The sequence below is a fragment of the Acipenser ruthenus genome, chromosome 45 (assembly GCF_902713425.1).
Source record: "Acipenser ruthenus chromosome 45, fAciRut3.2 maternal haplotype, whole genome shotgun sequence".
NCBI lineage: Eukaryota > Metazoa > Chordata > Actinopteri > Acipenseriformes > Acipenseridae > Acipenser > Acipenser ruthenus.
In genome coordinates, this window is record NC_081233.1 from 8,661,326 (window position 1) to 8,686,892 (window position 25,567).

General features: G+C 47.1%; 1 protein-coding gene and 1 long non-coding RNA gene across 12 annotated transcripts in view; one reads left to right on the forward strand and one right to left on the reverse strand.

Annotated features, from left to right (window-relative positions):
- The window catches only part of LOC131696628 (histone deacetylase 7-like), a 67,087-nt gene that overhangs the window by 21,790 nt on the left and 19,730 nt on the right, over positions 1 to 25,567 (forward strand). For 2 of the 11 annotated variants that reach the window (XM_059013377.1, XM_059013375.1), the window contains exons 2-13: positions 2,796 to 2,943; positions 4,244 to 4,312; positions 15,949 to 16,045; positions 19,540 to 19,751; positions 20,190 to 20,277; positions 22,217 to 22,334; positions 22,515 to 22,618; positions 22,817 to 22,939; positions 23,137 to 23,246; positions 24,125 to 24,220; positions 24,333 to 24,510; positions 25,268 to 25,449. In XM_059013377.1, the coding sequence (XP_058869360.1) occupies positions 16,024 to 16,045; positions 19,540 to 19,751; positions 20,190 to 20,277; positions 22,217 to 22,334; positions 22,515 to 22,618; positions 22,817 to 22,939; positions 23,137 to 23,246; positions 24,125 to 24,220; positions 24,333 to 24,510; positions 25,268 to 25,449 (1,233 nt within the window). In that variant the 5' untranslated portion in view covers positions 2,796 to 2,943; positions 4,244 to 4,312; positions 15,949 to 16,023. Of the gene's footprint in view, positions 1 to 2,795; positions 2,944 to 3,043; positions 3,805 to 4,243; positions 4,313 to 7,168; positions 7,697 to 10,986; positions 11,010 to 15,651; positions 15,832 to 15,948; positions 16,046 to 19,539; positions 19,752 to 20,189; positions 20,278 to 22,216; positions 22,335 to 22,514; positions 22,619 to 22,816; positions 22,940 to 23,136; positions 23,247 to 24,124; positions 24,221 to 24,332; positions 24,511 to 25,267; positions 25,450 to 25,567 lie in introns of those variants that run through there. The other 9 variants (XM_059013372.1, XM_059013373.1, XM_059013374.1 and 6 more) reach the window with 8 other exon arrangements.
- LOC117967075 (uncharacterized) lies at positions 18,633 to 22,882 on the reverse strand. Its single transcript, XR_004661845.2, has 3 exons — positions 22,746 to 22,882; positions 20,128 to 20,249; positions 18,633 to 19,038 (listed from the first exon to the last, which is right to left on the reverse strand). It is a non-coding gene; the product is annotated as an uncharacterized LOC117967075 (long non-coding RNA).

Here is a 25,567-nt window from a genome sequence, read left to right on the forward strand (position 1 = left end):
GAAGCTCTTTCCCCTCCTTTCACTCTCCCCCTGTCTCCCCCTCGCTCGCTCTCTCCCCCTGTCTCCCCCTCGCTCGCTCTCCCCCCCATCTCCCACTCGCTCGCTCTCCCCTCCCCCCCCCCCGGTCTCCCACTCGCTCGCTCTCTGTCTCCCTCTCTCTCCTCGTCTCTGTTCCTTTTCTCCTCTCTGTCTGTTTCTTAGGCAGTTTGTCTCTTACAAAAAGCTGAGTGTGAAATCTCATTGTAAAAGCAAAGCGAGGGTATGGCAAAGCACAGGCACTCCCGGTAAGCCTGGGGCAATAGGAGAAATTGTCCACTGAGTTAGTGTGACTGCGTGTGTGTGTGTGTGTGGAGCAGCATTATAGGGCAAGTGCAATCCTTGAATACCACGCTGTGTAACTGTGATACAAAGAGCTGGATTGTAAAGGGCATTGCATGCTATCACTGGGACAGAGCTTTGATCAGCTAGAGTGAGCCCAGTCTGTGTTCACCCCTGGGGCTGACGGACCCCACTGCTTCACTCGTCCCTCTCACAGTAATAGGATCCCCAAGGGGTGAGGGGGGCAGGAGCGGCTGCAGGCTTCCCCACACCCCTTCAGCTCTCCATCTTGCTCATCCAGTCAGCTTCCCCTTGCAGGATTCGGTTTTTCTGGCACTGTTCTTTTTAAGGTGAACTCGGATTGGAAAGACCGGGTGAGTCTGTGTCTCTCTGTGGCGCGAGGTAAAGATGTTTCTGTATTTGTTCTGTAGTAGCTGTGGTAATGTTATGTCATGCAGACACTTGTTGATTTATATATATATATAACGCGCTGATGACTCAAGCAACTGCTCTGTAGCTTCACATGAGAAGTGAGGAGGTGGAAAGGTCACCAGAAGTTTTTGTATCACTTGGGATACATCAGCCTGCTGTATGAAGAGTTTACCTAATAGACATTGCATAGGTACAGGCAAACACATTGCAAACACTCACTGATATACAGACACACACTGAGACGCTCACAGACACAGAGACACACACACACACAGTGACAAACTCACACACACTGAGACGCACACACTCAGAAACACACACTGAAACACACACACAGTGCCACACACACACACACTGAGAGACACACACAGTGACAAACACACACACTTACAGACACACATTGAGACTCGCACACGCTCACAGACACAAAATGAGATGCACACATGCAGAACAGACACACAGGCACTCACTCACACACACACACACACACACAGGCCTACGGAAATGTAATTTGACCATCTAAAGGTAAGCGAAAGCGTGTGTGCGTGCCTGCTTCTGAGAAGTCTTCGCTGGTGTTTGCACCTCAGATAGGAAGCCACAGCAGTGAACAGGAGGGTTTCAAGGTACTGAAAGCACAGGAAGTGGCGCAACCTGAGAGCAGAGCGGAGGGGCGAGTCACAGCTCTCTGTCCCGGACCCCTTTGTAACAAAACCACAAAGCAACAAACCAGCACGTCCAGCTCGAAATGCTTTTAATTCAGCTCTTCAGTTATTTCTTCTCGTTGGTATGAGGTGTGGATAGAATCTGGGTTAGTTGTAGTAGTGAGAGATGGAGAGTTGAAAAGATTTTCTAGAGTCTAAACTGTTTTTTTTTTAAATGCACTCAAAGGTCAGGAGTATTTATGCACATGCATTGGCAGAGTTTTTGTATAGCACACAGGGATGGGACTTCTGTTGCACAGCAGTGTCACCCATTCCAGGTTTGAATACGAGCTTGATCAGCCCCAGTGTGTCTAGCGAACAAGCTCAGGTGTGTCTCATTAAACTCCTAGTAAAACCAGGAATGGATCAAACTGGCTATGCAATGGGAGTCTTGCTTCCATCCCCGGCACAGCACAGTATAGTATTGAATATTTAAGTCATGCAGGATGGTGCCAGGCTGAAGCCAGTGTTTTGTTTTTTTGTCTATCGCCTTTTATGGGATGTTTTTAAAAATCTAGTAATTCAAGGTAATTGTCTCCACGATGTTTGGAGCTGGCTTGACCAGTGCCTCCTGTCTCCTCTGCTGCATGCAGTTCATCTGCACAAACCCTTTGAAACAGCCCATTAGTGACGCAGTAGGTTCCTTCACAAGCTGGTGCACGATGCTGTCATGTTTCTGACATCGGTAATGTGTTTACAGTATTGGTTTTGAACGACCTGCTTGGCTATAAATAATTATGAACATTTATTTTTCACGGGAACTGTGTGTGTGTGCGTGCCTGTATCAGATGCAACTGTAAACGAGTTATCTGCTGTGTAAACTCGACACACTATTTGCTTTGTTTCCGTGATTTGAAATAAGTCGCTGCTATCGGCAAACAAGATATCGGTTTGATTGCTTGAGAATGCAGGCGCTTCACTGCTTTGAAACATTATACCGAATTGAAGTGCTTGACTCAACGGCATGAGAATCGATTCAGAGCCCTGTCGGCACTAGTTTATGAGGAGGACCTTTTTATTTTCTTTATAGTAATGTGTGAATCTAAAACTGGCAATGTAACTCCTGTCTGTTTTATAGCAATGCGATTGACTTCATGCGTCCGGAGCCGGAGACCTTCTCCGTGGAAGTCCAGAGTCGCACCTGTAAACAAGGCTGATTCACGCATTTGTCTTCCAGAGTTTTACTGTATTTGAAGTTTGAAATTTTACCTAACTGGACTTTTTTATGTAATTTCCCAGTTTGGCTGCAGAAACAGAACAGCAAAACGCGTAGGAAATGCTTATAAAACCTGTCGAGGAGGAGGGAAAGAAAATATGTAAACTCGCGGCTTTGTATTTCACCAGGTGGAGCAGCAAACCCAAATTCTCAAGCGAGGGAAATCCTCTCGAGTGTCTGATTGGCTGCGAAACTCACCAATCCGGTCCCCCGCTGAGGAACAATGCAGGTTTTCTGTTTGAAAGGAGCCGTGTGATGTCATCAGGGCTATTTTTGGTGAGCGCCGCCCAGTTTGCTATTTTTGGTCTCGTAGTGGGGCCGGTTTAGCTCTAACGCACCCAGTTCCTATACACCTCTCTCTCTCTCTCTCTCTCTCTCTCTCTCTCTCTCTCTCTCTCTCTCTATTATTGAGGTTCTGGGTGGATTGCGTTACTTGGATGTTTGAGAAAGGAGTTAGTTTAGATTAGACAGCAGAGAAGCCGTGGAGAAACTGCGCACAGTTGAACCATACAAGCTAAACAAAACAACCACATAAAGAAGTGTGGCATTAGGAAACACAAAACTAACTTTTGCATATTTAAAATTTTGTGTCGTTCTTAAAGGAATACAAAAGCTGCTTGGCGTAGTTTTTTCTGCAAACGAAGAGCACTATTGACTGTATTTTCCTGCTCGCTTGTAGGCATGAACAATAAAAAACGATTGAATAGAATTGCAACCGCAGCTTCTAACAGGAGAACTCGCGCAGGATAAACATTTTTCTTTCGTGCAACTTTCGCCTCGCTGTGATGCAACAGTCTGTCGCGGACGATAAACAAAAATCGCTTCCTTCCTGCAGCTCCTCTATTTAGATTTGCAGGTTAAATCGCGGTGATCTGTTTACTATAAACCGATAGAAAAAAAGACAATCTGCAACAGCAAAAGTAACCGGGCAGCCTTTTTAGTCGCGTTAAGGGATCTGGGGTTGTTTTATTCCGAGCTCTGTGCAAAGTTAAATGGATTTCGCTTTGAGTTTCAAGTGTGAAAAAGGAGCATTTTTTTAACCTGCCTCTCATACTGGAGTGTAAATACCAATATCCAGAAACGACCGTTTGAGTAGCCGGCTGCATTGCTATAGGGAACATTGCTGTGTCGACACAGGTTTGTAAACAAATAAAAAAAAATATATATTATAATGTTTATTTACGTAACTTAAGAGCACCTGCTGTGAGTCCCATTTTTCTTGTTTTACTTTTTAAAAAGTTGAGCGCTGGCCTGTTTTTTTTTTTTTTTTTTTTTTTTTTTTTTGGAAGAGCACGTTAATGTTTTACTGTCACTGCATTTAATGTAAGCTTAACCCGTGAAATGTGATGTTGGTGGTTTGGATTTTAAAAAAAATGCTATTATAAGGCATTTGAAAATGATCTGCAGTGAAGATTGTATATAGCCTCTATATATTGATTTTATTTTTGTATAAACTGTGTGTGTGTGTGTGTGTGTGTGAGACCCGACACTGTTCAAGTGCACACCACATAACCCGTGCCAGGCCCGCTCCAGATGTTGAATAGCATTTACGAGTCGGCTTCGATTTTCTTCGCAGATGGAATTACGGCAAGCGGACGGACTCTAGGCGCAGATCCAGACGAGCACGCCTCCACGGCGACGACAGGTAGGATAGAGAACCTCTTCATTTATTAAAAACGTCTCCGGTGTTGTTAGGATCGCCAACACAAGGACTGCCGGTCATAGAACCACAACACGTCATAGAACCACAACGACGGTGCCGCGTCATAGAACCACCGAAGGGGGGATTCTGTCCCTCGTTTAGACCCCTCATGCTATTAATGCATGCATTCGTTAATGTGACGCCAAAAAAGTCCTGGAATATTTAATTACCCACGTTCTTGTCTAAGGGCAGTGCTACCATACCTTGAGAGAGTGCCGCTTACCCAGCACTATCAAAGGCATTTAAAAACGTCCCTACTAAATTGTGTTGAAATATATACAGGGTGATTCAAAAGTAAGTGTTTGAAAAGAGTTCTCCTGGCACTGGAGTTGGCGTGGGAGTGAAGCGATCTCTCTCACACACACACACACACACACAGAGACAGAGACAGCCCCCCTCTTGGTTCACAGAGACTGATGCTCTGCCTGTAAGCCGATGCATTTGTATTGATGGCTGGGTCCCACAGTGACAAAGAGGACCCAGGCCCTGGATCTGAGAGACCCAGATCGGGGATCCGGTTTCGGGCAGAGAGCCGTGTCGCCCTTCATGAACAATAAGGGTCCAGGAACGATGGCTCAGACTTTAGACCAATCTCACGTAATACTAATAGTAGTAATAGTATTTGTAATAATAATAATAATAATAATAATAATAATAATAATAATAGTATTTGTAGTAGTAATATCCGGGGCTGTGGAGGAGAGTGCTGCTCAGTCGTGCCGTACCTCCACTCCAGAGAAATGTATTTCAATTTTAAAAAGGTTCAAATGGCAATGATCAGGGGAGTAGTGAAAATGAAGCTGATGAAGGCCAGGGAGGGGATGGAAAGCCTGAGGGCTGCAGCGTTGCTGCTGAGCGGATCCGTGTCTAATTGAGAGGAGAGAGGGACACTGGCTGCATTGTTGCATTTCTCCGGGCGCAGCGTAATCGTATATCGTGATCCCTGCGCCAGTAAAGTGCCACTGGCTTGGGAGGCTTCACTAGCTTCTACGCCAGAACCTCCTTCTGTATCATTAAGTGTTTTTTTACTTCTGTAGTACTTCACGTATTTTTTGGTGAGTGTTTCGTTTCATCGTATTTTTTTTTTTTTAATTTTGGCCTAAAGGTTTGAGAACAATGAGTCTTGTAAGAGGCAGGGCTGACTGGATGAAAGTGGAGTGTGTGAGTGAGTGGTGTCTGGATATCTGTGTGTGTGTGGGGTGGGGGGGGTCTCTATGTGTGTGTGTGTGTGGGGGGGGGTCTCTGTATGTCTGTGTGTGTGTGCTTGTGCTTCTCCGTGTAAACAGACCACTCGCATATGAAGTGGAATTCTTTACATGAGTTAAAAAGCCACTTGAATCAGAAGAGGAAATGCACCCCCCAGCTTCCAAACACACTGCCGTTCTCTGGAATGAGACTCTGTGAGTCACTCACACTGAAATCAGAGCTGTGTTCCTGGAACTCCGAGGGGAGGGGAACCAGGAAAGGTTTCGGGGGTAACAATAGACATGCTGTTTTGGGGAGCTGGTGGGAAAATCACGTTTTCCTGTTCCTCGCAGTCAGCTGACAGCCGGTGCAGAGCTGTGTGCTCACAGTGAAACCTCGCAGAGAGCAGCACGAGGGAGAGTTAACTACACACTGCTCTTACTGGAGCTGAGGAGGGAGGAGGGAGAAGCATTTGAGGATTAGTAAGTCATTGGTACTGCACCCAGCCTAGGCTTACAGATCTTTCTTTGGAACAATTTTCTGCAATGCGTTTTTTTTTTTTTTTTAAATCCCTTACTAATTTATAATGCCACTACGTCTTTTGAATTATTGTCAGTTAGAAAGTTGTATAATATACAGCAGGTGTGTTTCACTGCGTAATGAAGATGCGTAGCATTTGCTTGTTTTTTTTATAATCGTAAAACCATTTTTGTCTGGTATTTCGTGTGCTTTACTACCCTTTCGTATGCTTGTCTAAAGAGTTTGCCTCCTCTGTGTCAGTGTCCGCTACAGGGTCATATTCTACACTAACTCATCTACAATATAGCAGTGTTCGCTGTTGATTGGATATGTTTGTAAAGACATACAAAAGCGAAGTTCATTGAGTTGAACCCTCAAGTGTAACTTCAGCCTGGAACAAACTGCACTGTGTGTGCTCTGCGTTGCTACGAAGCCTTCCTTAGCTCTGCAGGTCCTGTCATGCTGTGTTTGCTATTTAGCTGGCAGAATCAAGATCTCAATACTGGCTTCACTCTCAAAGCTAAACGTTACTGGCAGAGCCGTGTCGTGTGCATTGCACGTTGCAGAAATCAGCGTGCTGCAAAAGCAGTTGCGTGATGAACCGGAATATTGCCTCCCCCCTTGAAGGTGTTGTTGTTCGCTCCTGCCTTGGTCCCTTCAGGTGTCTTAGATTGTTTTTAGATTGAATCCACCTTATCAGGTGCATGGGGTGTGGCTTTGCTTTCTAGCTAGGCAGGTGAGTGCAGAGTGACCCTCAGACACACAGTGACGGTGCTCTTTGTTTTTCGAGCGCTGGCAGAGCCGATCCCGTGACTCGCACGTTCTCATGAGAAACGTAGAGCAGCTTGGCAGCAGTGCAGGGGAGCGGTGTTTCTCAGCCTCAGCAGATTGCGGTGGCGGGGAGAATGCTCTGGGAGTGTGGGAGTGTACAGCAAAGTTTAAAAATAGCACCGAAGTTACCCAGGTAGTTTTGCAGCTACAGGTTGCTACAGTACACACTTCCTTCCTTTCAGTCAGGGCTCAACGCGGCAGACAGACAGGTATTTTTTTTTTTCTTCCCAGTGTGATCCGTCTCCTTCTACCTCTGGTCAGGGCAGTTTTGAATCCACAAACGAGAGAATTCTCTGAAGTGCAGAAGCAGCTGTGGGTGTGGTGCAAATGAGACTTCCATTGCAGGGCAGTCCTGAGCCATTCCAGGCTTCACCGCGAGCTCGCTGTACAAACGGATGATGGGAGCCTCTCGCCAGGTCGGCATTTGCAAAACGTGATGCGACCCGTCTGGATTTGATTGATTGATTGATTGACAGCTCGCACTGAGGATGACATTCTGTGCCGTATCTCGCAGGAGCGTTTTGATAATGTGTGTTGCACGCAGTACAGTACAGCAGTGATCCTTGCTGACAGAGTACACAGTATTCGTCTGTAAGGCAGGGGCCTCTCTTTCAAGCACATCCTGTTTTGTTTTGGGTGTTTCTGCTTGATGCTCTGTGGAGTTTCCCAGCACAGAAGCTCGTAATTTGCCTCCCCTTATAAAAGTTCAACAGTGTATTTTTTTTTGCAGTTGCTGTACCAGAATTTTATCCTGGTTTGCCAAGTCTATTAATATGCTTTATCATACCACAGGTAAGCATTGTTTTTCTTACCATTTCCATCCCTGCAATCCTGGTTTTACTAGGAGTTTAATCAGACCCACCTGAGCTTGTTCCCTATACACACTGGGGGCTGATCAAGCTGGTAGTAAAACCTGGAATGGGTGACACTGCTGTGCAATAGGAGTCAAGTTTCCATCCCTGCATTGTCAGTGTGAGGGATTTCTCTGTGTCGTTCAGTGCCAGCCCATGCATGTATAACTAAAATGCAATTTGCATGATCTATAAATAGAAACAGACAAATGAAATGCAGTGCGTGTGGTCAGCTCGCTCTCAGTGCAACCTGCCACCGAGGGAAACAAGTCTCTGAGTAATTTCCAGCTTCCACGACAAACAGAAAGACACGATGTAACCCCTTCATATCTCCAGAAAGTCGCATACTGACATTCTGCCTTTTCTAACGGTGAGCGTGAGTCATCGCTTCGGATTAACGCCGCGAGGTTGAGAGGGGGTGTACGGTAATGTTACCCACAAAGAGAACTGCTACGTCTGTACTCAGAACGGGAGTCACAGTTTGAGGTTTGACAAATGAACTGTTGAACTTTTTTGTTTTCACGAAACAACAAAATCAGAAATGGTGTTTTAGGCAAACGGTTGTTATCGAGGCGCGTAGATGTTGGATTTAGTTTTAAAAGTTCCCACGCATAAACTGATTTATTTCTTTCTTTTTTTTAAATAAAAAAATATACATTTTACTCTCTCTTGTGCCATTTAACTCGTGGCAGTTAAAACAAAAAAAATAGTTTCTGTAAAACTGCACCCTAAGTGGAGGGTGACCCGTCTGGAACGCAGGTCACAGGGGTCACTCCGTCCTGCCGAGCTCGGAGCTGAACGGGACATCTGGACACCTGTCCTGTCAAACGGACACAGAGGGTTTAAAAGTGTTCCAGGACAGCTTGCTTGCAGTTTGCAGGGCTGGTATTTCTCTGTGGGCCAGTTTCACTGCATTTGCACTATGAATGTGTTCTCCCAAGATGCTTAAAAACTTCAGATGAATAATTCAGGGACCCTCCCCCCTGCCTCTGGAACAAAACCCAGCGCAGCCCTCCGTGTTATCGAACGGATTAGAGGCTACTAGGATCGTTCACAACTTTAAGTTTGGGAGTGGGGGAGGGAGGTACACTTTACTGGCCAGTCCAGGCTCGCAGTGCAGAGGGGAGGAAATGCCTTTCTGACCTGCTGGTAAAGATTTCTTCGAAGCACAAGAGGGGAGGATGAGAGAGAAACGTAGCCGTGCCGCAGGCAGTGTGTCACTTTACAACGCGCTTCTTCAAACGCAGCGTTTTCCATTTTATTTAATTATTTTGGTCTCCTGTGTGTATTTGCAAGCCAGTTGCGGTTTAGTTGCCTCCCTCTCCCTCTCCCTCTCCCTCTCTTCTGTTCTGTGGTTCCCTCATTGCTGGAGTTTGTTTTATGTGAGTTGTCGGTGTGGTAGAGCGTTACAGGGGCTGCCTCATTCCTGGCAGGGATTTATACACTCTCCCTGTCATTCCAGAGCTGTGAGCACACAGCCAAGCGTCTGGATTTCAGACTGTCCTATCTTACTTTTTATTTGTTTGTATTAGTCCTATAAATAGAGATCGCCTCGGGAGCTGGAAGGAGCAGAGAGAGATGGGGTAGTTGAAAACTACTTAACTCCTGCTTGTCTGATTTCTTTAATCTGCGATTTTAGTAAACTGATTAGATCGACAGATACAGCCCTGTGCGTGTGTGTGATGGCTCTGTTCCACGCTCCCTTGTAGCACCCTGCTTTGCGCCACCCCGCCCGTATTCAATGCTGGTGTAGAGGATAGATTTTAAGCCGTGCAGTAACACTAGATTCAGGTCATGCAATACTGAGACCAATGCCTCGGATTGCTGTGCCCCACACACACACACACACACACACACACACACGATTCCTCCAGTCCCGCGCTCTCTGGCTGCAGTGAATTCCTTCCTGCCCCTCAGGAATCCCTCCTCTCTCCTGTGGATCCCAGGCTGCTCTTGATTTATGGCTGCCCTTCAAAGCCTCCAGTTCAGTCTTCCACTTTTTTTCCATCAACTTAAATATTTTAACAGGACAGGCCCTTTTGAGAGGAGAGGAGGCCAGAGAGGGACCACATGGCAGGAGCAGGTCACATAGTCTACATGCAAGCAACTACACACAGTCTTTCTCATGCACACACACACACACACTAACTGCTTGTGTCTACAAACACAGCTAGCAGAACAGCAGTACTTGAGCACAGCTGTGTAATTGTTCCCTTGTGCAATTTATTTTCAGTAATTGTAGTCACCCAGCTCTGATAATCCTGTTGGACCGGCTCTGTGGGCTTCGCTGGCTCCCACAGAGCACACACACCTCTCTGCTCTGGTAAACTTGGCTGCGTTTATTTTTGGCAGACCTGGCTGTGTCGGGTTTCACCGGGCTGCTGCTCCCTCCACCAGCGCCTGCAAACTGGTGACAGCGACGAATGAAAAAGGCTCTGGGGATAGAAAAAAGAGCCCACGCTTAACACAAGCTGTACCCCACAGCCACTACGACAACTGAAAAAAAAAAAAATGAGAAAGAAAATCGAGGAATGTTTAACTTCCCCCCTCCAGGAATAAGCTGTCGGGTCTGATGATGACTGTATACCTGTGTGTGTGCGCACGCTGTGCAATTAACACAGACACGTCCCAGGAGGAGCGTTACCTAAAGGAAATTAAACTGGGTGGGTTATCAAGTGGTGTTTTTTTTTTTCCAGCAAAGCCCTCAATTGCTCTTAAGAGATTCTCAGATCGTTTCTTATTGCTCTGTAGAGTTTGCTGGGTGCTTGTTACTGGATCCTCAAATTGTCTTCATCCTAAATGGTTGCTTCTTACCTCGTATTGTATTCTAGCACTTACTGTAAACTGCACTATTTAATTTTTTTTGGCATTATAACACCTGTAAGTCACTTTGGATAAAGGCCAAATAAACACAATGATAATTGTGCATTGCTGGGTTTAAGGTGCAGTGCAATTTTCTACACTAGGTTTTATAAGTAACCCTAGATTTTCTAAAGACTTTTTAAAAGAACAATTTAATTGTGACTGGTTACGCAGTATTCTTTTCCATGCAAGTAGTCATTTGATCAATTAAATTAATTTAGAGATCCTTTGGCTCAAACACCTGAACACCCTGCAGCTCACCTGGACCAGAGCCGACCACTCCTGATTTAATTGAACAAACCATCAATTGATCAACAAACTTCTATTCTTCAGAAATGGATGATTTGAGGGCTCCCTGTCAAACCTGCTGGATTGCGGCTCACCAGGAGCAGGTAAGCCACCCTGGCTCTAGGTGTTCACCTCTGGGGGGTTTGGGATCGAACGGGGGTCACGAGTGAAGCCGCTGTGGAGGCGTGTGTGATTGTGCACCTCCCTGTCTGTGCGACGGTGCAGATTTTGAAAGCCTGTCTGGAGCTGCCAGTTTAGCTCCGGGGGTGAGCAGTTCTGAGAAGGGTAGATCTGTTGTTTTTTTTTTAAAACTCGCTTTAGTCAGAGGGGGAGGCCTTGTCTGCGAAAAGCCACAGCAGAGCAGATAAGCATGGAGCTGCGCCGTCGCCAAGGCAACGGCGGTAGACAAGGGAAGTTGGGGTATAAAAACAGACACTTCCTGTAGGCGGGGTCGGCCATCGTAGTGTGTGTCTGTTTTGGTAACTTTATTTCTGTACAGGATATTACAATTTGTTTCATCATTTGCGATTTTGTGTTTTCATTTTCAGTAAAGACATTCTCACTTTTTAAAATCTTAAAAAAATAAATGTCTTGCCTTGTTAATATGAGAAGGCGCTGCATTATATCTCCCTTCTTTTTTTCCTTCACGTACAAGGTGGAGCCGGGCTGAGCGTCTCTAGTTTCTTTTTGTGTCTCGCTGGTGGATTTTCTGTATGACCGAGGAGGAAGTCAGACCACTCGATTTAGACATGACAATTTGAGCAACTTTTATTCTAAAAAAAGGCTCTGCTGCTGTGGAGAAGTGAAACGGGAAGCTGCGATATGAAATCAAAAACAAAAGCCAAGCGTGCGGCTAAGGGCAGGCAGGAAATACACGACCCTGCCCAACGCTTCAGACAGACCTGTTGGGTCACCTCCCCCCTGCAGAATCGCTTGCTGCCACACAGCAGCCTGATAGGGTAGCAGACCAGTATGTACAGCAACCATGGTTCTGAACTCGTGGCGTGTCAGTATAACGCTCTGAAACCACTGCCTGCCGTTCCTTTGAAGCATAGGAGCATTGCCATTGCAGTGTCTGTCTGTCTGTCTGTCTGTCTGTCTGCATTGCTGTTAGAGATCCTGTGGCAGTCCACTCTGCTGCTCTGTAGCTGCAGTCCTGATGGATCAGTCGTTGGGGTTGGGGGGGTTGGGGGCTCTGGGCTCTCCTGCAACCTTGTTAAATTTGTTGTCCCAGGGCAGCTTTCTAAGGGAGATATCCAAATTAAGTTAATGTTAATATCTCAAGGTGATGCAAAACTTTTGGCCATAGCTGTACAGTCAAAATGCAATAAAATGTAATGGGTGTTAATGACAAGTAGTATACTGAAGTCTTACTGTACTATAATTACAGTTTCTCTTCTCTTATATATATATATATATATATATATATATATATATATATATATATATATATATATATATATATATATATAAAAATCATTTATTTTACCATTTAGATAGATAGGGGTCTGTGTGGCTCATTAAGGCGGCTCTGGTCAGTATGGCTCTTTTTAAAGCAGAGTTTATTTAATTTTGCGGCTGCAGTCTTTGTTTGAGCCCCTGTGCTGCGGTCGTGTTTCTCGGAGGAGCTGCACTCAGCCCCCCCCGCGGATGCAGTTGGATTCCACGTGTGCCTCTGTTGCGACACAGGCCTTGAGCAACACAGGATGTCCATTTATAGCTGCTGCTGCTGCTGCTGTGACCACAATCCCACACTGGACAGCATGCCATATGAATGGGGGGGTGGTGATCGAGCCCAGCCAAGTGCCAAGACCAGCTTTGATTTCCTTCTGTCTTCAACTTAACCCCGAACCACACCGGTCTCTAGCATTGGGTCCAGCCCTCGTCTCACAGAGGAGGAAAGCGCTGGGCTGCAGTGTGGAAGGCAGGGGGTTTGAGGAGTTCAGTGGTTAGATAAAGAAAGCGCTGGGCTGCAGTGTGGAAGGCAGGGGGTTTGAGGAGCTCAGTGGTTAGATAAAGAAAGCGCTGGGCTGCAGTGTGGAAGGCAGGGGGTTTGAGGAGCTCAGGGGTTAGATAAAGAAAGCGCTGGGCTGCAGTGTGGAAGGCAGGGGGTTTGAGGAGCTCAGTGGTTAGATAAAGAAAGCGCTGGGCTGCAGTGTGGAAGACAGCAGGTTTGAGTAGCTCAGGGGTTCGAGCGCTGGGCTGCAGTGTGGAAGGCAGCGGGTTTGAGTAGCTCAGGGGTTAGAGTTCTGGGCTGGGTGTGGAAAGTAAAGGACTTTGTTAGATTTTTCTTGTTGTTTTGTTGTTGTTGCTTGGAAAGGATTACTGATCAACAATGAAGGGAAACCTGAACTCTTACCACGGTCCGTTTATAAAAGAAATTCGATCCAGCTCCTGCTTCGCAGCACAATACCCAGCGCCTGCCCTGCAGTTTGCCCTTGGAAAACATGCAGCTTGATTCTGATCGCTGGTGCGTTGCTATGTATCCCGTTTCAGTGCCGATTCAAAAAGAAATCAAGAAATAGGTATAACCCATCACGGAGTTAGCCTTTCATCTCGGGACGCGTGACAGCAGCTGTCCCTCGCCCTGCATTTGGGATAGTGCTTGATTTGACAGCCACAGTGCACAGGGATACAACAGGGAGTACATATTGAAGCGTCTCCCAGGCCCTTGGAAATATCGTCTAGAATGTAAATACACATTTTAAATAGGAGCGAGATTTCTCTTTTTTTTCAATCCTTGGTTTTGTTCTGCTTTCCCTAAGACTGATGTAGCAGGCAGACCGTGCTACTGCTGCAGGGAGTAGCAGCTGTTTAGTTCACTTGGAAGCTCAGGTGACAGCCTGCAGCCGCATAACGGACTTAACCCATTGAGTGCCAGTGTCCTCCTATGAGGCTACTTCTGCATTTTTAACTGGCTTGATATCGCAAGTCTAGCGGAAGCCAGCGTAGTGGTACAGTATTTCACGTGACATTTCAAAATGTCACGTTTTTCAATTTGTCCGTTTTTTTTTTTTTTTCCGGCGAGTATATGGGGGAAAACTACAAAGCGGTATGTAATTCAATATGTTAACATTATTTCAGCAGGTTTCTGAAGCAAAACGAGTTCATTCTGTAGGGTGATGCAAAACTGTTTGGCCACAGCAGTCGTTCACGCAGCCCAGTGTCACACTGAGCGACTCTGCGGATCAGCGAGAAAGGCTTTGTCCTTCAATACACTGAAATCACCTGGGGGAGGAAAAACAACTAAACTGCCTGGTCTGTGAGAAATAAAATGGCTATTATTAGCTCAGAGCAGAAGCACGGGGAGTGGGTTTCTGAGATGCCTCTGTGTGTGTGTGTGTAGAATTATAAATTATACCTACAGGGCTCTGGGATTAAATTGGCCTTTTGTATTTCACTTGGTGCATTACCAGCCCCCTGGGCGTTAACAGGGAGCATTCCTGTTTGAATTGTGAATGAAAAACCGCTAGTACTGGTCCACTGTGCCCACTAGGCAAGAGGTCAGGGGTCACAGCAGCCCGTGGCTATGCAGAGATTGGTCTAACTCTTTAGAAGCAGGCGGCCTTTTGCATTCTTGCCGTGTGGCTTTTGGTGCATGTCATAAATTCAATGACGTTTCACCCTTTGAAAATGCCTTCCAAGACTTTTATTAACATGGCAGTGAATTTATAACAGCTTTTTAGTATTTTGATATTTTAGCACTAAACCAAATCATGTGTTTTAATAGTTAAGGCCGACATGGTGTTTATCTGTGTAAAAAAAATTAAATGTGTTTTTAAAGTCCCCCCCCCCTGATCTGGAAATTTAATTTTCAGACACCTGTGGCTTGCTGGATTTCCATACACTTTGCAAACAGTGAACTGCTTCCCCACAAGAGCAGAAGAGCCTGTTCTAAAAATACCTGCATCCAAAAACTAGCGTGTAGGGAAATGAGGCAGGGAGATAAGAGCATCTTCAGAGTGACACCGGCTTCAAATATAACATTAGGAGACACACAAGGGTAGTCTGATGTGCTGGCACTGGGTGCGTTAAGCGAGTGAGCAGCTCAGTGAATGAACCCACTTCACGGCACGCTCAGTCCCGCTCCCCCTGAACAGCTCAGAGCTGCAGAGCGGATTTCTCTCTCTCTCTCGCTGCAACGCATCACACGGGTGTCCACACCCTGACCTGCTTTTCACTGGCAACAAAAAACAGCCGGCGTCCTGTTCAGCCCGGGGATAATTAAAAGCACAAACGTCCCCCGTCTCCATCGCGCAAGCAGAAGAAAGACTTGCTTTCTTTTTTTTTTAATTAAAATTAAATTAGCCTGGGCAGGATCAGGATAGAATCCTCTCTCCAAATCCCAGCGGTTTCAAGTGCACAACCCTGGCTGCGTTCTCAGGATCAGTGCACTTGATATACCTCGGGCTCCAGCCTGCTTAATAAAAAAAGTATTAAAAAGAAGTAACAGCTCCATCTTCAAAGCTATCCATCCAATACAAATACACGACATCGGTTTAGACTGCAGCTCTAGCTCTGTGCGCGACCGGAGCCGTTCTCAGAATCCAGTCCAGTCAGCACTGAGCCACAGGCACCCCTTCGGTTACATCGCACCAATACCTGGATCCGCCAGCATGCCCAGGTTTCAGGTAGCACACCGAGTACCCAGGGCTTGACAATGATGGATCACACATTCCTGCATGGCAAAGCCTTCAAAAAAAAAGGTGCAAGGTATTTAGAGTTAGCTCAGTTCAGGGAAAGAGGCACATAGTTTAACAAGTCAGTCATAGTGTAGAGATGTGCACACGAGATTAAAACAAACAGTACAAACAGCCATCGCAGGGTACAATCACAGCGCAGGTGGCAGTGCAGAATCGCTGCACACCGCTTTAAGAGATCCAGCTATCCTCCAGGCTTCAGCAGGGCTCTGCTGTAGCTAAAGAGGTACGAACACAGCTCGGGAGGACCAATCCGGTTTATTGGATCTGAATTGATAGGGTGAGGGGTCGGGGGTCGTGGGGCGGGCGCTTGTAAACGCAGTGCTGTTCTCTTCTTTGACAGAGTCGCTAGGCCCCCCGGGACGCGGTCCATGGAAGCACATGGGAGCTGTGTAGAAGCGTGGAGCGATAACCTGGCATGTTGAGAATGTGGAACGTTTGTGAGTTTCAGATTTCAGTTCTATTGGGGGGCGAATGGGGTCACCTGCAGCTCTCTGTATAGCAGTGCAATACAGAAATATTTTAGGCATCGCGGCTAAGCGCCTGTGTGTTTCTCAGGGGTGTCAAGTTTAGCTTTTGTTTGGAGGGGTTTTTGGCAATGCTGAATAACATCAAGCTTCGAACTGAATAACACGTTTACTGTTACATTGAAGAGACACCTGAGCTGGAGTTAACACAGGTGCACAGCCATTTGCATACTTCAAAAAAAAAAAAAGAAACTAAAAACACTATTGTGTCCGATCTTTAAATAAATATCTTGGAATGCTGAACTGTGAGTTTCTACAGCAGCTATAGCTTTTTTTTTTCCAGTGGAAAGTAGTAATCGTCAGTTTGGGTAATTTCAGTGGTTTAGTTAAATGGTGATGTCACAACAGGGGCTTTTTGTACAGCATAGAGACGTACAAAGGAAACGATGCAGCGTGTGCGTGACCTACATTGTGTGGACTTGACACACTGCGCTATGAGAAGGGAGCACTGTCATTAATTCAAGTTGCTGTTACCTAGCTGCTGTTTTTCAGCGTGAAAAATTTGCCTAGAAGAAAACTTTTTGATGCACAACCAAACTTATCACGGGCCGCCTATCCAGAAAACTAACCCAATGTGTATACACATTACTAAAGAATAAAACAAATTAAGATGGTGCGCTGCTTTTTATGCAAAAAAATTAGAAAAAGCAACTCAAAGTATTTATAAAAAAAATAATTACACAGAATTTACGATATATTCATAAGTGAAATGGAATTAACACAGTGGGCTGCAGGTCCCTGCATTACAGCATGGAATTTGGAAGTCTATAGTAATTCTAAATGCAAGGCGTGTGTGTGTGTGTGTTCAGTGGTGCACTCTAATGAAAGCTGGACTGTAAAATCACCAAGTTTTTCCAAACTTTCTCAGCGCTGGCCATCTGTTTTGCTTTTCTTAGCCTGACAGGAGAGAATTCCCCAATGCGGTAATTACACAGAGGAAATTACAGGACCTCTCCGCAGCCAAGAATCCCTCTGCTGCATTCGGTGTGTGTCGCGGAGCGCCTTCGGGGCTGGGAGCTGCTGCTGCTGAAGAGACTCAAAATCATCACTCTTATTGGAATAGCAAGACAATCCAACCCTGAGCAGTTCAGATTGCGTCTCCCGCGCGGGAGGACCTGCTGATCAGGGGATTACATCTGCAGTGGGGGGTTAGTCAGGGTCAGTGGGATATCGCCTGGCCCGATCTGCTATTTCAGTCTCACACAGGATTTCTCTGTGCCACCCTGGGAAGGACTGCCCAGGTTTCAGTTTCAACCAAGAAGTATTTTTTTTTTTTTTTTTTTTTTTTTTTTAAGGCAGATGTTCCTGCCTGTAGGATTTTTACTGGCATTTGAAAGTGCAGCGGATTCCCTTGATTTGCCACTATAGCAGCACAAAACGCATTCTTAATAAAATCGCCTTTCACTCGCACAGTTTCAAACTTTGAGAAATGTTTATAAAAAGAGTTTGTGTGAACTCTATGGAGTACGAGAAGTTACCCTGCCAAAAAAACTTTTTGGGGAAGAAAGAAAAAACAAAACAAAACACATGCGTTCTAAAAATAGATCTAGACAGGAACCTGAACACGGTACACTTGTGCACACAGTGACTGAAGTGACTAAAGGTATGCGCGTGTGGCTGCGATAGGAAGGCACAGCTCAGTATATAGCTCAGAAACGATAAGTATTTTGTTGTCGGGCAGGATGCAATGCTTACCGGACCAGTACTACCAGTAAAACCAGTGTGCGGTTGGAATGTACTGGGGTGCTATGCATGCCTACATGTGGGGGTAAGAATTAGAGGAACGCTTAAAGAATGTAACCATCTTGCTGGCGTTGTCTTGCATCTCTGAAAAGGTATTTTATCAGCACGTGCAGTTGGTTTGCACACAAAGCCTTTCCATTGTACAAGCTATCTCCTCCCATCTCCTACAGCAACACCTGCACGGTACAGCCAGATTAGCCTCTGCCTTTGACTTCTGTCACCGGTGAATGATTTTTGGTGACCCCCCCCCCCTCTCAGCAGAAAGTGGCGTAATCCACATGAGAACAAACACACGCAGCCATACCATTTCGGCTGGATTTGAGGGGGGGTTATGTGTGTTGCCAGGGAAGCAGTACTGAGGTGCTCTTGAGTTTTGCGAACCTGACCAGGCGGTGTCATTGTTTCTCCCAGCACAACACACTGGTGTGGTTACCTTGGTAACGAGCTGCTGGGTAGACGTGACTCAGCTCTGGGTGATGTCACTGCGTCTCTCTCTCACCACACCCCGGTACTGACCTGGCTCTCAGTATTGAAGTTGAGAAATAAACCCCCAAAAAATACAAATTACAAAATACAAGAAAAAAGCAGAAGAATACTCATTATACAGTCTGGAGTGTTTCCTGTTTCCTTAAACTTGAATACAGCTTGGACAATATGACCCTGCTTTCTGGCTTTTTAAGAAGCAGCTGGTGTGATAAGAGTTTATATGGGGATGTGTCATCGATGGGAGTGAATGGAGTCAACACAGCCCCTTCCATTAAATTACCAGTTGTTTTTTTATTTTACCGTTAGACAGACAAGGTCAAATTCCCAAAGGTTCCTGTTTCGTTGTGGAGTCCAGCTCTGTTCTGGTCTGGCAGCTCTCCCTTTAATCCGGCACACCTCGTTGCATTCGAATGCAGCAATTCAAATTTCCTTTTCTCCTCTACCGTAACCTTGGTTAAAAAAAAACAAACAAAAAAAAACACACAACTCTAAATTTAGCAGCGTGGTTTTTTTTTTTTTTTTTTAAACTGTGAAAAGGCGGCTTGTGGCTTAAAAAGAGTTTGACTGCTGGGCTTCGACATCACTTTCTTTCTCTCTCCTCTTATTGTCTCTCTCTCTCTCTCATTTTTGGACCAGCGCCAGTTAACCCTCCTGAAGGAAGTCTGCATCGTGTTAACCTGGGAGACAGAAAGCAGGAGAAGGGAAGAGGGGAGAAGAGAAAGAGGGAGGGGTAGAAAGAAAGAGGGAGGAGGAGGAGGAGGAGGAGGAAAGATAAGATGACTTAAGAACACACCTTTTCATTTAAAATTAAAAACGGTTTACAAAAAGCGACCAAAACGCGTTAATAGGGGCCGGTCCCGGCACCGCGAGAACTCTGGAGAGACTCTGGGCCGTATTCATAGTGTAGGCTCGGTGGTCCAGTGGTTAGAGAAAGGGACTTGTTACCAGGAGGTTCAATCTCAGCCACTGACTCCCTGTGTGCGACCCTGAGCAAGTCACTTCACCTCCTTGTGCTCCGTCCTTCAGATGAGACGTAAAACAAACAAGGTCCTATTGGAAGTGACTCTGCAGCAGCAGTTGATGCATAGTTCACCTCTTAGTCTCTGTTTGGATAAAAGTGTCTGCTAAATAATAATATTTATTCCAGCAGCAGTACTGACCGTGTTTTGTTTTCCCAGCGGATACGAGCCCCCCTGCTTCCCTGGCAGTCCCTCAGGCCGCCCCCATGGACCTGCGAGTGGGTCAGCGGCTGGTCAAGCCCGACTCGGACACAGCCATGCTGACCCCCGTCCCTCACCACCACCACCACCACCCCCTCCTCATCGGAACCTACCCCGGCCCACCACCCTGCACACAGATCTCCCAGCAGCAGCTGCATCAGCACATCAGGGTAATGCACTGCAGAGTGGGTGTGTGTATGTGTGTGGAGAGATAGATATCTATATCTCTCTATCCCAAATCAATCACCATTTAGTATTTTCATTTTTAGAAAACTGTTTGTGGGACCTCTATGGAGTTGGAGAAGTTGCCCTGCCATAGTCTGCATTATAAAATAGACACATTAGATAGGAAACTTAACACGGTACAATTATACAAGCAGGGACTCAAGGGGATAGATAGATGTACAGACAGATAGATACAGAAGAAAAGCACACTGAAGCCTCACTATTAATTAACCCTGACCCTGGCTTTAGCTGTAAAGTTTTGTCTCGTGCCTTCTTCAGCTAGCCTGGTATGAATAGCCAGGCAGATTTATAACCACTTACTGCTGCAAGGGATCCGACTGCAGGAGATCCCGATTCTGATTTTCCTCCCCCCTCTTCTGCAGTTTAACATGGAGCAGCGACGCCGGGAACAGGAGCAGGAGCAGCAAAAGGAACTGCAGCAGCTGTGGCACAAGGAGAAGAACAAACAGAGTAAGGCACAGCGCCCCCTGCAGCCGGGGATGACCCGAACACTTCATTCCTTACTGACGAGCTTTACTGTAGAATCTGTTCGTAGATATTTAAATAATTAGTAGTAAATAAAAATAGTGACTGAAGGGGTTATGAATTGAGTTTTTTGGATTTTGGAGGAGTACTGCGGGAGATCTTCTCAGATCTAGTTCCTGGTGGTATAGTTTTAAACAGAGGCTTGGAAAGTAACCCAACACCTTGTATTGGAGACTGATTTGATGCAGAAGCCTGTGTCTGGGTACTGCGTTTCACCAGCCATGGGGCAGATTAACAGGAGGTGAAGGTTAAATCGTAATAATAAATGAAAGGGGTGCGCTGCCAGTGGTGTGTGCCTCATCCCGTCTATTGACTTCATTCTTCTCATCAAGCTGCTTCCCTTTATGTGCCAAAAACCCAAACCTGTTATTTGAGAAGTAACAGACGGTGTTCGTGTTAAGGGATTTCCCAGTGCAGCCTGTATTTAGACAAACAACAAGATTGAGAGAGAGAGAGAGAAGGACTCGGTTTAGTTGTTGCAGATCTTTCCCTCCAGCTCTGTGATTGAGTGTTCTACCTCGGTTCTGGTTTGGGTTCAGCTCGACCCAGCTGGAGGCAGAACCCCCCCCCCCCCCCCCCGTGAATCCGGGTTAGAAAGGAGCAGCAGGGAAGCGAGACACTTCTGATTGAAGAAGCAGTCTCTGTTATGTGATCTGGGAGTCGCAGCTTCTGCTTTCTACCAAAAATAAATATCACTGAAGAAGTAGATATCAGGGCTGCTTGCGAGCCACAAGCCTATATAACAAACAAAACAAGCTGTCATTGTATTAGTTTTATTTCAGGGTGGCTCATATATAGGTTTGTGTTTTATGACCCAACGTTGATGAAAAGCAAACATTTGAAAATGTGCATTGAAAATCTGCAAGGAAGGTGAGACCAGCTGATAGCGTGCCAGGCAAACAAACAGAGTCAATATTGAGCTGGACCTTTTAAAAGAAGGTGATTCATCGAACCGCCACTGAAACCCTCCTTCTGAATGAGTCACACTGGCAACAATATTAAAAGAAAAAAAAAACAGTGAGCAGGGTTAGCTGTATAGTCCAGCAGTCACAGTGAGCAGGGTTAGCTGTATAGTCCAGTCACAGTGAGCAGGGTTAGCTGTATAGTCCAGCGTTGCCCCTCTGCTTGTTTCTGATCAAGCCCTCCGATTTCCTCCAGGGGGTTTGAATCATGCCTCCCTCTGCAATGCCAGGTGTGTGGGAGGTTCCTGAATGAGAGTTTGTCAAGTTCACTTCCTTTTCCACTCCCGAGCACCAGGAGACCCTTGAACTGTTACAAACATGTGGGAGAGGTTCCGGAGCGACCTGGCAGCTGTCAGGACCACCACGGGGGTCCTTCAGCACTGAGAGCACTAATCCTGTCCAATCAGAGCGGTTCGTATCCGAGGCTGCTCTGAGCCGCAGGGTCGACTCATTGCTGACTGGCCCTGTGCATGCTGAGTTTTAGGTTTGATTTTGTGTTTTTCACTCGTTGCTGATTGTGCTGATGTTGTTCGCTGTGGTGGTCGGAGCCTCTTGCCAGGTCATCATTGGAAATGAGAATTTGTTCTCGGTTGACTCGTCCGGATTAATAAAAGGTTTTGATTGATTGATTGATTATTGCATTGGCATTTCTGAACTTGCTGCTGAATTGGGAGCGTGCAAAAGCAGCTTTTAAAAACGAACATGGTTCTGGTTTAGGGTCTTGCGTGGCTGTAGCCGTGATTCACTGCCGTCACTGTTCACCTCCACATACAAGAACAAAAAATCGACAGTATTCTAGATGCTTTGATTGGTGAACAACACGGAACACGACTTGAGCGGCTGAACTCGGGACCACGCCAACACAAACTCACATCTAAATGTGTCCGTCTGTTGATTGGCAGGTGCCGTGGCCAGTTCTGTGGTCAAACAGAAGCTGCAGGAAGTGATCCGCAAGAAGCAGCAGGCCGCCCTGGAGCGTACCAACTCCAACCCGCTGAGCGGCACCCCCGTGGCGTACAGGTGGGACGATCCTCGCACACACACACGCACTTTCGGGAGACGGAGATACACACAGTGTGCCTTGACCACTGTGCAGTGTCCCTGCTCCAGAATAACGCTCGGCTTCCATAGAAGTCAATATTTGCATTTTTACTTCTAAACAGCCCGGTTTTGTATCCCCCCCCCCCCCCCTCTCTCTAGGGCTCTGGCTCCAGACCCTGAGGTCCCCCCTCCCTCGTTGATGGTGCCCCCCCCTGCCCACCAGAGCACCGAGCCTCCAGAGGACCTCCCTCTGCGACGAACAGGTACCCCCCCCCTGCACCCCACTTCGAAGCCCCATATAGAATATCATTTCCTTTAGTTTAAAAAGTAAAAAGTAAACTACTATGCTATTAAGAGAAGTGATGGCTGTGCAGCGTTTGCATTAAATACCTGCCGTTTGGACACACTCCCTGGCCGCTCATTCTAACCTGGCCTCAGCTGACAGCATCATCTCGTTTCAGCGTCGGAGCCCAATCTGAAGGTGAAGAACAAACTGAAGAAGCACCTGGGAGCGAGGAAGAGCCCCCTGACCCGCAAGGAGAGCGCCCCAGCGACCCTGAAACAGAGAGCCCCCGACACCATGGGTATGTACCCCTCTTTACCGCCCGCACAGAGACACCCCCAGACACCATGGGTACCTGCCTCTCCACAAACCAAAGAAAAATCCCACATCAAAACTTCAGATACCCAGGAACTCCCAAAGCAATGCGATTCCCTACTCCGGAGGTGTGGACTAGCGCACTGAGTTTGTTTTATTCTGTCTGTTTTTTCCCCCACACAGATTCTTCCCCCAGCAGCAGCAGCACTCCAGTATCGGGATGTAGCTCCCCCAACGACAGCATTCCCACAGAGAACGGAACCCTGCCCCTCAGCACGGGGGTCCCACACGAGGTACGAGGCGCCCCCAGACTCACAGCCCCGACCCTCAATCCCAGTCCGAGTCCTGGGGCTCTCCTGCGCCCTCAGTAACTAACCCAGTTCAACCTCCACCATCAGTCCCCACTGGAACTTGTTAGCAGAAGCAACACTTATAACAGCGCTTCCCATCCTTGGTCCTGGGGACCCCCTGTGTCTGCTGGTTTTCATTCCAACTGAGCTCTCAATTACTTTAATCAAACCTTTAATTTAATAATTTGCTTAATTAGACCTTTAATTGTTCTCAGCTCCTAACAATTTGCAGATTAAGTTACTTGCTCAGTTTCACAGCAAACTTGATATCAACGAGTTTAAGAGCTGAAAACAATTAAAGTGGCCTAATTAAGCTTATCGTTAGTTCAAGTGAGGGTTTAATTAAGTAATTGAGAACTCAGCTGGAATGAAAACCAGCAGACACAGGGGGTCCCCAGCACCACAGACTTGGAATAAATCGCAGGCAGGGTAGATCTCACACATTTAGTGTCAACGGCAAAGCATTCAAAACCATAACAGGTCCTATGTGAGCAGATGAAGCGTGTTAATAATATCCTAGGAGTACCGAGCATGCCAAAATAATTACAAATCAAAGTGGAGAGTGCGCCCCCTGCTGGCCATGGCAGACGGTGATGCAAGAGAGAGAGAGTTGTCCAAGTCACCAGCCAGGCTGGAATAAGTCAGCACTCCTGCAAACTCTTACTGCCTTTCAGCGAAGGGACTGCAACTTGCTGCACCTCAGTGTATCGCTATTGTCTAGCATACATCATTATTCTTATAAAATCAACAGGACGGTCTGTTTGGAGAGATCTTTGGTGAATCGATGGAGAGAGTGTTAACTGGTTCTCTCTCTCTCTCAGCGTATCTTGTTCCAGGATGGCAGCCTGGCTCAGTTTGCCCTGGCAAACCCCTCCGCCCTGCCCACCATCACCTTGGGACTGCCAGCCAACGCCAAGGTGAGCCCCCCCCCTCCCCTCCCTGTTCCTCCCTCTCTACCCCCTCTCCCTCCATCAGTGCACTCTCTCTCCCCTGGTTCTGGTTCCACTCTCCTTGTGGTTTCTCTTGCAGGGCGACTCTGACCCCTCGGGTCTGGGCTCTCTGAAGCCGGGCCGGTTCTCTGTCCTGAGCGGGCCGGTCCTGGCCGGGGCTGCCCCGCATGTGTACCTCCCCGTGGGGCTGGATGAGAACGGGGCTCCCATGGTCATCCTGGAGCCCAGCGGCCTGGTGCACACGCCCCTGCTGTCAGGTGAGAGGGACACAGAAAGAGACGCACACAAATCACACTGCTCTCTCAAGCACATAGAAATTAACACTGCTGTCAGACACAAATACACACAAACTCCTTTCAAAACACACACAGTGCTGTCTCTCTCGAATTGCCGCTTGCACCACAGGTCAGATTCACCAAGCACTAACGCCAGTGCAAACTCACAGCACTGTTGCAGAAACAGCCAGCGTTCATTCATGGAGCGCCGCGTCTCTCAGCCCTCTGTGCCTCCTCACTTCCCTGCTGCTGGTCCTGTTGGGCTCGCCTGAGACTGAATCGAACGAGACAAAAACAGAAAAACATCCGGCTCTACTGATAGGAGCCAGATGTGAGAAACAAGACTGGGAAGTGGAACAGCACTGCCACCTCCTGTTTGCATCAGGAATCACACGCTGATCTGTTTAAATAATCCCTTCACAGTGCTTTCAATATGGTCTTCGTAAATCTGGCAGGGCAGTTTGGGATGGGAACATTGATCAGCATATCAGCCCCCATGTCCTGTATTTTAATTAGGGGGGGGGGGGGGGGGGTTTATATATGAAACAAATGGAGTAACTGCATTTTTCACACAAAGCAGCATGTAGCCAAAGTACAAGTCTGTGTGTCTGAGCGACTATCCGCACACGTGGTCTTACCTTGGGCAGTTCAGGGTCATTTCCAGTGGTAGCCCAGCAGACACTGCAGGTTCTTCTCAGTATTGACCGGTCTCTCTCTCTCTCTCTCTCTCTCTCCTCAGTTCCAGGGCTGGGGGCGGTCCCGCTGCAGTATGCCCCCCCGATGGGGCCACACAAGCCGCTGAGCCGCACGCGCTCAGAGCCGCTACCCCAGACCCCCCGATCTCTACAGCAGCACCTCCTGCAACAGGGCCAGCACAGCCAGCTCCTGGAGAGGCTGAAGCAGCAGACACACCTCGGAAAGGTACCTCCTCCCCCCAGACACCTAGCCCCCTACCCCCTACCACTCCCCCCAAACACCTAGCATCCTACCACTCCCCCCAGACACCTAGCATCCTAACCCCTATACCTCCCCTCCAAAC